At 33.0% G+C, this 11,539-nt stretch overlaps 1 protein-coding gene across 3 annotated transcripts; it reads right to left on the bottom strand.

Moving 5' to 3' along the window:
• Positions 1-2,456: 2,456 nt before the first annotated feature.
• On the bottom strand, positions 2,457-11,254 carry LOC133819031 (TNF receptor-associated factor homolog 1a-like). Of its 3 annotated transcripts, XM_062252173.1 has the most exons (13): positions 11,099-11,254; positions 10,193-10,432; positions 8,705-8,816; positions 8,125-8,213; positions 7,960-8,028; positions 7,749-7,878; positions 7,388-7,546; positions 6,779-7,127; positions 6,215-6,327; positions 5,919-6,063; positions 5,114-5,577; positions 4,828-5,029; positions 2,457-4,317 (listed from the first exon to the last, which is right to left on the bottom strand). In XM_062252173.1, the coding sequence occupies exons 2-13, from the start codon at positions 10,365-10,367 to the stop codon at positions 2,938-2,940; spliced, it is 3,387 nt and encodes a 1,128-aa protein (XP_062108157.1). In that variant the 5' UTR covers positions 10,368-10,432; positions 11,099-11,254; the 3' UTR covers positions 2,457-2,937. The 3 variants fall into 3 exon arrangements, with proteins under 3 accessions (XP_062108157.1, XP_062108158.1, XP_062108159.1); XM_062252174.1 differs by lacking the exons at positions 8,705-8,816; positions 11,099-11,254 and having other exon boundaries at positions 10,193-10,333; XM_062252175.1 differs by lacking the exons at positions 8,125-8,213; positions 8,705-8,816; positions 10,193-10,432; positions 11,099-11,254 and having other exon boundaries at positions 7,749-7,894.
• Between the last annotated feature and the right edge of the window lie 285 nt (positions 11,255-11,539).

Genomic DNA, 11,539 nt, shown 5'->3' with positions numbered 1-11,539 from the left:
ATAGACTCGTGGACTAGGCAGAATTAACTGATGAACTACGTAAAAATCCTCTTGTATTTCTTCTTTATTCATTCACTTCATAGCTTACGTTGTTTAGTTGCTCTGCGATTTAAGTTGACGAAAAACGGCGTCAACAAAAGTAATTAAATATTTTTTTTATCTCAATAATATTTTGGAAGAAAAAAAAACTCAACAAAACATAATATTTAACAAAATAAAGAATATAAAATCTATTTATATATTATACATGTTTTTTATATTTGTGAAAAAAATAATAATAATATAGTGAACTATTAAAATTTTTATACTGATGATATAAATAAATAAAAACAAACGTTATTATGTACTTAGTATATATCTCTTCTATATAATAAGTGTGTAGATAAAAGAAATTTTTGGTTTTTAATGGTTTTTTATTTTTTTAATATGAATTTTAACAGAATATTCTTATATTTAACAGTAGTTTGTAAACACTTAAACTTAAATAAAATAAATAATTAAAAAAATTAAAATATGATATTTTTTAGATATTTTATAATGATAATTATTTAAAAATAATAAATAATTAAACAACTTAAAATATGATATTTTTAAGATATTTTACAATAATAATTATTTTCAAATAATAAATAATTAAACAAATTAAAATATGATATTTTTGAGATATTTTACAATAATAATTATTTAAAATAATAAAATCATACGTTTTATAACTTAAATAAAATTTAATTAAACTTAAACTCACTTATTAGAATAATATCATATTAAACATATAATATAATCTACTGTGAATTAGCAACAAATTCCTTTTTAAAAAAAATTAGCAAGAAACTTAAATTTAAAATCCACGTATAATATTTAATATTACATTAAACATATAATATATAATCTCTCGTTGTCACTCCCAAATTCAAAAACTAGAACAAACATAAACTTAAACAAAAATAAATAAATTATTTAATTAAAATAAGATACTTATTTCAAAATTTATATGTCATTAATATAAATTTAATAAAAATAATTAATAAATTCTATAAATAAAACTAAGCAAACGTGCATATTGCAAGTTGCTTGTATTTAGTATATATATATATATATCTTCTTCTTCTAAAAATTAGTTTGGTAAATCTTTGTTACAATCATGTTAAACAAATTTATAAATATTTATGTAAACGTGAGTTACCCAAATAAACTTTTTGGTTGTGAAATTAGTTTTGTAAACTGTTGTTACAAAAATGTAAAACTTGTTTAAAAAAAATATTGTATTTCACCACTCTGTAACCGCATTTTCCATATAAATATATATATTCAATAAAGTATTTTATAAATAATGAATATCTTAAGTTTATATTTTAAAGTTGTATAGCATAAATATGATGGTTTTTGTAATTTTTTGGTACAATATTGTAACAGTATAGAAAAATATAATATTTTTATATATTTTTTGGTTATGATTTCTTAACTATAAATTATTTTCGTAAATGTTAGTTACAAAAATATTTTTCTTAGTTGTAAAACTAGATTTGTAAAGTATTGTTACAAAAATAAATTAGTTACGAATTTATTTGTAAATTTTATCTACAAAAAAAAAATCTACAATTCTATAGTAAATATTATTTACGATTTATAATTTTGTAACAAATATTTACAAATTTGTAAACGTTGATTATAAAAAATTGTACTTTACCATTTTATTTATGATTTCGCCACTCCGTATTTACACTTTTGTCCTTCCGTATTTTTATCCAAAAATTCCGTATTTTTATAATGCACAATATATTTCATTTTTTTTTTTAAGTTTTAGTGCAGATTTCCCAAATTAAAATACACTTACGTACGTAAATATATTTGTTGCTATGGTGGCTATTTCTTCAAGAGCTAACTTAAGATTGACTACTTAGTTCAATTTGGTGAATTGCTGATAACAACATTAAGTGGGTATTTAAACAATACATAAAAGGTAAAATGGTATTGAATTATATTTAACCACGGGATTGCACTACCTACAAAAACCGCAATCGCTGCAACTGTGTTAATTTGTGCAGCTAATTTCTAAGGGAACCTCCTACTAGCCCCTAGAAACAACTAAATTACATGTCTTTTCAATTTTATTTAAACACTTCCTATTTTATTTTCTAAGTGAAAAAAGTGAAACAAAAACTTGTCCCATATAAAAAATAAACAATTACTTCTCATCTCCCTTCTCTATATAAGAATTCTCTTCAAAATCAACACATATTTTAATGTATTATTGTGTTGAATGTTCACTTTTATTCTCTATATAAGAAATTATTGTGTTGAATGTGTACTTTTATTCTCTACATTTACTTTCACTTATTGATTTTAAGTGAATAATAATGTAACTTTGGCTCCTATAATTGTACTTGTTTTAGTATATAAATTAATATCTCAATTTGTAAGAAGAATTAAAAAGGGAAAAAAATATACACAGAAAATGTGATGCCAAAACATTGCTACAACACTATGTTGTTTGTAATTTGTGTGCTGTGCTACACTAGAAAATGAGGAAATAAAAAGGTCTAACCACCCTTAATATGTGTTAAGCCTTGGTACTGGGGCAAAATTGAAGCCAATTTAGCTAGCAGAACAACTCGAAGACGAGGAGATAAGAACCACAGATGCCCGTTTTCAACCATTACTACTATCATATAGCCCAAAACCCCATTAATTAAGAACAAACAAATAAAATGCCTCATTTTCTAGTGACTCAAGAAAATGGCTGGGAAACAAAAGAAACACTCTTTACAAAATGTTTTCTTGTGAAAAAAGAAAAAAGCTTACAACCTCACTCCAAATCTAAATGGGACCAACAGTTTTTTTTCCTTCTTTCTAATACATTATTACAACGGACAACGGCCTCCCTCTCCCGCCTGCTAATTCGCGGTGGTGGCCAAACTCCATTTGCTTTGCTTCCCTTTAATGCCCATTTGAAGGCCGGAACATTGCGTAACCATTGACAGCCACATTTGAATAGTCTGGGTTATAGTAAGGGTAACCTTCGGATTCTGCATTCCTCATTACAACTAATGACATATCAGATGCCGGAGGCATTTGCCACTGGTTTGGAATCAACCCGTCGATCTGCCCATTTACGTAAGGTAAAGGACCAGCCTGTGGAATGAATTCCCTCACAGCCTCATAGTGCCCTCCTGATGAGCTGTAGTTCCGATGAAGTACATCATCATGATAGCTTCGCGTTCTCTCGAACCTACAAGAACTAGAAGAGGAACCCATGTTGCCAGCTGTGCTTAAATCACCTGGATATGAGAACTGCCTATTTAAGGAGTTTGGCCCGTTGCTTTGGGACTCGAAAACAGAGTTTACCCTGGTCGACGGTCCAGTGTCATCAAGCAAGTCGTTGATAATATCAAGGTGAGGAAATTCATCCGCTGCTGACAGACCTTGCGGTTGGCGTCCAGAAGTGCGACCAGAAAAGTCAGGCAAATGATCACGAGAGCCGCTAGTTAAAGGCTTATTATACAAACCAAGATTTTGAACATCATTAAGAAGCATAGAATGATCATAATTCATGCTTTTTTCAGCTTCTCTTTGAGAACTCTCCAACCACTGTGGTCCGTTATGTAATCCTTCCCTACCCACCATGGCAAAAGGATAGCCTGATTTCATTGTGCCTGGGTCCATCCTTTCAGAGCTTTGTGGTAAATAGATTGGAGAAGATACCAAAGTAGGAGGCTGTGAGTATGCAGGAGACTGGTTCCCTCCTGAACTTGGAGAGCTAGTATTACTAAAACCGGCTGAGCTCGAAGAAACATGGTTACCCATAATGGCATTTCTATATGACTGAGGAACATAACTGTGAGTTGCTGGAGAGGGTTCAGGACCCAACCGGCCAGCTGCACTCATTGAACGGGCTAGCAGAGGGGATGATGTTTGTACCATGGAAACAACAGGAGCAGTTGGCCTTTGGCCAGGAATTAAAGGAGCACTGGAAGGCCTTGACATCACAGGCAACTGTTGTGCCACGGCTTTTTCAGTCACTTTTTGAGCTGCAGCCTTCTGAGTCTCAGGTTTAACCATAAGAGTTACTTGGGATGTGGTCAAAGGTGATCCTCTATCCATCATCGGTTGAGGGCCATTTAAGGGTACTTTCCTAGCTTGAACAGAATTCATACTAGCACTGGTCTGGCACTCGGGCCTTGGTTGAACAGTTGAGGGTGGACTTTTAGGAGGGCTGCCAGGAATGGATGTTTGAGCTGTTCTCTTCTCTTTGAAGGATCCTGCTATCTCAACCTGGTCTTTGACACTCTTCTTTTGCAGTGAAACGGCCTCTTCTTCCTATTAAAGAAGTAACAACCCTCACGTCAATAAAGAGCAGAATATTAATCAAACACAGAAATCTTAAATTTGTTAGTGGGTGTAAATGTTCTGCCGAGAGGAAGCAGAACCAAGATTCAAATTATAAACAAAAATCGAGCATAAACAAAGTAAAACAATGACTATCCATCAATATAGTAGACCCATCCCTCATGACATCATTATTATGTATGGTTTTATAATTAATGATGATATCGAATAAAAAGAAGAAAATAAAACAAAGTGATAATATCTATAATAAACCAAATCAAATGCGCAAGGAGATAAAAAATCCTGCATCCAATTATACCAGAGAAGTTTCACAAGGTGGATGATAACAAAGAAAAAGGTTCAGGTAACAAAACAACCAAGCAGGTACGATTTTTGCGTAGGATATACTAAAGAACTCACCCCCAAAAATAATGATAAAAAAATACAAGCGATAAAAGAGGGTGTAAGGGGACATAAACAAAACAAAAATGAAGCTCACACCTTCTTTGCCACATGTTGCTCGAGGCATTTAACATGATCTAGTGAGGTGAGAACGACCTCAGACTCTGAGTCACCATTCTTGCCACTACCAGAAACCTCATTTGTGTCCCCTGCATCCGTTGTGGGACCAGAAACTTGACCATCCACCTCGTTTGCCCAACTATTCCCATCAGATGTTAATTTCCCTCGTTGGTTTTTTCCCCTGCAAGTTAGAAGTACCAGATCAGTTATGTAGCAAATATTCTCATCCTGCAACGCAAAAATAAATGCAAGGCAAACATTCTACCTGCTAGGCGATTTTTGGTTCTTCAAATTAGGAAAAGAGTTCCCCTTGTAAGGGCCATTCATTACAACAGAGGGGACAGAATCTGTAGAACATGTTGAGGAACTATCATCCATTAAAGATTGGTTCTTTTTATCAGACATTCCATTTTGTACAGTTAGCATGCAACTGCTACTCGTTTCAATGGAGGGTTGAACCTCTGATGTGTCTGTGTCCCAATTGACTGGACTAGCATCTCTATCTTCTGAATCCGGCTGGACTTCAGTACCACCATCTATTGAATCAGATACGTCAGATACATCTTCCAATGTATCCAACTTTTCAAGCACAGGTTGCATTTCCTCCCTCGGTGAGTTTTTGCATTCATCACTAGGGTTATCTTGTTGGTATTGATCCTGTACGGCAGCACCAGGCCTTTCCTCCCGCCCTTTATCCTTCCCTTTCCGATTGTTGCGTTTCTGTTTACCCTGTACGAAAAGCAGCAAGAGAAATCAGTAAAATATTAAAGGGCAATAAAACATATTGGTTAGTTAGTAACAAACCAATCAGTGCAAGTGTCAACAAAGAAATTTATAAGAGAGGCTAACTCTGCTCTCTAGACAAATTAGCACTAAACAAGGTGCCAAACTAATTTGCACACGACATAATAAATAAATAACTCAATCTCTAAAAATTCAAAATTCTCTTATAAATTTCTCTGATCTACTTGTACAAATCTCGAGCAAAGGTCAAAACTAAAATTACTGTTTTTTAACATCTATAAAAGAAGAAGAAAAAGAAAGGGGAAGGGGAAGGGATGAAGTAAAACCTGTTTTTTCTTAGATTTTTTCTCCTTTTCACCGCGTTTTGCCTTCTGCTCACTTTCAGCCTGCCATGCAGCCTCTTCTTCACGGATGAGCTCCTCTTGCCTCTTGAGTGCAACAGCTTCCTGGTAGGCAACTTCAATTTTGTTGCTGCATGAATTATGAACATAATTATTACCTCTCTAACCAAAAAAAAAGAAAAAACCAGTAGCATTATGCAACTACTGCAGAGATGTTAATGGTAACATCACTTAAAGATAATGAAGTATGCAAAGTGAAGCTCAGTTGTCAAACATGATACCTAAAGATATGAGCAAGAACAAATATCTCCACAGTCCTACGACCGAGTTCTGTAAGACGCCTTTCATCTCGCTCAATAGAATCTTTGTTAAAGTCTTCCCCAGAGTTCCCATCCTGATATAACAAAATGATTGTTCAACCCTCGTGATCAAATCGTTAAATAAACACAGGATTCTCTGAGACTCCCACCCAAACTCATTTAAAGGCACGCAGAGATGTAGAATAAGAGGAAATCCATATTCAAGAGTCACTTATTCATGATTTCTTAAAATATGAACCTTACACACACTAAGATCTATTCTTGTAAAACAAACAACACATCAACACAATTGTTGATCAAAAATCAGTGATAAATACTACAATTGTTGATTTGTACAGTTATGTGTACAAATAGTTTAATGCAGTCAGCTCATAAAACAAGATCGTCTGCTTTAATCTCATAATGAAGACAAAATATATGATGCACAAACATACAAGACAACATTTACTAAGCAATCACAACTACCAAACAAAATGTTTGACGTATAAAAATAAGGATACTATCAAGTACACATGCATAACCCACCTTGGTACGATTTTGAGGACCCTTTTCATCTTTAGGAGGCAATGGTTCCATGGCAGCCCTCTCAAGTAACGATAAAACATCATCCACCAACACAAATGTATCTTTCTCAACACGGACAATAGGTGCTGGCATTTCTTCAGCTTCCAACAATTTCACCCTACCTTTTTTACTCTTAGTCTGGCCTTCAAGAGCCTTTAGTCCACTATACAATGAATCCATAACTAATGTTGACGTGACCTCTTTCTCAATGAAAAAGTGCTTAACAACAACTTTTAGAATTGAATCCGTCTTCTCCCTAGACATTCGACGCCTAGCAATTTGATCAATTCCAGACCAGAAAACAGAGAAGCTGCAACATCATTGCAAATACACTGTAAATTAAATAATAAACCTACCAATGCCAACCAAGTATACGACAAGTATTACACAAATGTATTTCTATCAACAAAAATACAAATCCAAAATGTTAAAATGAGCAACAGAAACATAAAAGAAAGCCTTTGAAGCAACTAATAAACCAGAATCGACACACAATAAGTGATTAAAATCAACTGACAGTGTTCTAAATACAGAAACAAATAAAAGTAGGTACGGAATAAAAACACATACCTTGACCACCTTGCTTTATCTTCAATCAATTTTCCTAGTTTGCTTCTTCTCTCCTCCACAAAACGGCGGCAAATTTGCTCTACATTTGTGAGATATACTCTAACAAGTTCTCTCCTATATTGGCAATCAAGGCAACGGAATGGCCGGTCGGCTTTCTCTCTACAAAACCAAAATAAATACAAATACTAATATTATCAATGTAATCTAACAAAAATCTGCTTCAATAATATTAGAATCAAATATCAAAAATAGTTTTTCAAAATGTTATAATAATCTTTAGATAAATTCAGAAACTTTAATACAAATTTATTTATGCAATATACTACAAATAAGAATTCATGAAATAATAACAATAGAACACCTGATGACTTGAACTTGAGCTTTAATTATTAGAGTATCAGCATCAATAAACCCATCCAATACTTTTGATAGCTCCATAAATTTTTTCCATCCCCAATCATGTTCTTTCTTCCAGAATCGATGTAATGTATCTGCATAATTTCCATCCTGTCAATCTTCTTAGTATAATATGTTGAAAACACTGCAAGCAACTCAATGAAGAATCAACCAACCAGAATATTTTGATTTTTTGGGATCTTTGTTCACCACAGCTATAGTAAATTGTGCAAAATGACTCCACCCTGTTTTACAACAAAAGTTTTAGCAATCATATAACTGCATTGACAAAAATCATCATTGAAAATTTACCAACTAAAGCTCTTTTATTAAAATCAAACCTGGAAGAAGTTTGTCATGATTAGCCACACAAAGAAACAGAGAGAGATGATTGCAAACATCACAGCCTTGGGGATAGATCAAGATGTACCTGCAGTCCAATATAAAATGCTTAGGTCACACAAGCATAACAATGTTTCTGGCTGAAATACAATTGTGTTTGTTCATTATGAAAACAATTATAAACAGGCAAAAAAAACATAATCACCAATTTTTTATAGCCCAAAAGCAGATTAGAATTTTTTGCATTACAACATCCAGTAATTACTTTCTTGATGCATGAAAACAAAATGTGATACGATCTAAATCATCGTGAATCTAAACATCAACGTATATTCCTCTATAAAAATATACTAAAACTTGGAGGAAAAAGTGAGGCATCAAATAAACTTCAATAAAACATCAGCTACATGTAATATAATTCATACAACAGCCACAAGTGCCTCCTACTTTTAAAGAAACTTTATTATGAAAGAGGCATATATTTGCTAAAACAAAATTTCATATTTATAAAAATTAAAAATAAATACCCCATAAAACACAATTAACGCATGACAAGATTACAGATTCATAGCCCCATACCATTTGTAGCCGCCAACTTCAAATGCATTACTACGAAGTTCCCTTTTGTTAATCTGAGAAAATTTCTCTATCTTCCACGTATATTTTCCAAACAACTCAGACGGTTTAGGCCCTATAAAGAAGACAACTAATGTGTAAACAATTGGCCACCTAAATACAGTAATAAATATAAAAAATAAAGTAAAAGAAGAAAGCACCCATACTAAACACAGAAGCAACAAATGCAATCGGGATATATAAAAAAAGACTACACACTATAATGGCAAATGAACTCTTGTTGGTTCAAAGGCATTATATGACGAAACATAGGAGCATGCAGTTAAAAATATATTTGGGAAAAAACTACTAACTATTACATTGTCAAAATATTTTAAACTTACTACGTTGAAGATCTGGATATTCTACTTTAACAAGAGCATAAAGCAGAATGGGAGTAAAGGTGCTTCTATAGAAAAGAACAGGAATTTATTTTTAGAAAAACAGTACTTCCTGACTGCCAAGAAGAACAAAAAGCTAGTAACTAAAGTAGATCTATCCCTTGAAAGCCATCTGAAATTTTGATTTCAGCACATATAGTATTTAAAGACTAAGACTCCTCAGCAGGGCGAAAGGTCAATGTACACTAATTAAAGAGATCAGTGGGACTAGAGTACTGTGGTTGTTTGGGGACGAAAGAATATAGGAGAAAATAAATGAATTTCTTACTATCATTATTTTCAACCTATTTACAATCCTTCCATGATTGGACAGATTATCTCCTTCCTTTCATACCAAACACAACAAAAGAAGAGTTCTTCCCTTCTTCTCCACTTTCTTTCCCTAGGTTATACACCTTTATTTCATTCTTGCCAAGAAACATAGCCTAAGGACTTGGATTGCACACATGATTTCTTAGACATTAACTACCTCAATTGTCCTTTTTCTCTCTTCTTCCTTTAGCAATAAATATAACTTCACATATGAAATTCAATAGCCTTAACGTAACAAACAGAGACATGGCAAGAATGATCTTTCAAGACAGCCAAAAATATCTTGAAATAATTTATCAGCTTTATTGTAAAGCACAAACCACCAACAGCCAGGTTATTGTTCAACATCCCAAACTAACTTCAAAATTTGCACTTAAACAGCATGCTGACAACAAGCCACCAAAACAATCACCTTCCGAGCACATCTGATATCGAACAAATCATCTTTTATCATCTTTTATTTTCTCAACACTGTGACCACAAGGTTGATGCAGAAACAATAATAAATACACCCAAACAGTCCAGAGAACAACTAAAAATCATTATATTGGCATACTGTCAAATATTTAGCTACTCCGCACTTCATTTCTTGGTACCATCCTAATTGCTGTTGAAGGTCTGAGATAATATGATAACCCCGAAACAGGCACTTGATGGAATAAAGAACCACACACCTACTGAGTCCCACATAAAGAAACCAAATAATGCAAATATACAGGTACAGCAGACAAAATCATACCACCATCATCATCATCATCTGTATCCCAATAAGGAGGTGAAGTTGATGGAGTCCCATTCTCCACCTGCTCAGAAGAACGCCATTCTGCCAATTCTCCAGACTGGCAACGCTGCCCACTTAAATTCCCCTCAACAGACCTTCCCACTCCAGACTCCTCACCAGCAGTCCCGGCCATTTCCCACTCAAAAACTTCTTCCCCAGCGCTTCTTCCACTCAGTTCGCCAACAAGAGGAACTTCACCTAGAAATTGTAACATTAAGACCAAGTTATTAAGCTTCACTTTACATACATTACAAAAAGAAAGCTTCGCAATCTACCAAAACAAAATTTGAACATTTTTCTGTTTTGGGTGTGCAGTAACGTAGCTAATGAAAAGCAAGATAGACGTATGAATATTCATTTCATCATCAACTTAAACAATAAACTGATTATATTACAATCTCTAAGTTAATTTTAAATCAATCAAAACTCAAACCATCAAAAAACTAATAAGGAAAACACCAGTTAAACCCAACATTTATAATTCTTTTATACAAAAAGAAAAAAAAAGAACGAAAAAAAACAGGAACCCACCTTCAAAATACAGAAAATAAATAAACCCCAAATCAAGAAAATAAATAAAAATAAATGATGATAACAAGAAAATAAGAACCCAGATTGAAATAACCAATATAAATTAAAAACAAAACCTCAAAGAAAAGTAAGAATCACAATAAACCCGTATCAAAAACTGAAGTCTAGCTAAAACCCATAATCATTGACGCCATAAAAGTAAGATCGGAGCTAAGAAAACCCCCCGAAACCGTCATTAAAAACGAAACCCTATGAAACACAGGCAGGCCAATCTAAACATACAAAAGGAAGACCAGAGACGACATCGCATATAGATCGAATGGCGGTACAAACCTGGAAAGAAGACCAGAGAGTCTGAATGGCCAACGAAAGCCCTGAGATTCTAGAGAGAGAAAATGAGAAATAAATAAAGATAGGTCGGAGAGAGCAAAAGCACGGACAATGAGAAGAGAGAGAGAAATATAGAGAAATTGTAATAAGAAAAAGAAACCAAAAAAAACAAAGAAAAATCATTTTTTTATTTCATTTTACAAAAATACATTTTTTATTTTTATTTTTATTATATTCAATATTAAGAAACGGGCATAAGATAGTGTATGTGTCCAAAAATCCCAAAAAGGAAGTAAGTGGTGGCCTTCGTTTTATTCCATCCTTTTATAGTTTTATAATTTATTATTTATTGTTATTATTCTTCTTCTATTTCGGAAAAAAATTGATATTAATACAAAAAATTAAAAATTCAAACTCAACATTAGTATATAAAAATAAAATAAA

The sequence above is a fragment of the Humulus lupulus genome, chromosome 2, assembly GCF_963169125.1.
Source record: "Humulus lupulus chromosome 2, drHumLupu1.1, whole genome shotgun sequence".
Classification (NCBI taxonomy): Eukaryota; Viridiplantae; Streptophyta; class Magnoliopsida; order Rosales; family Cannabaceae; genus Humulus; species Humulus lupulus.
Note: the sequence above shows the minus strand (reverse complement) of the source record. Positions and strands in the feature narration are given on the sequence as shown.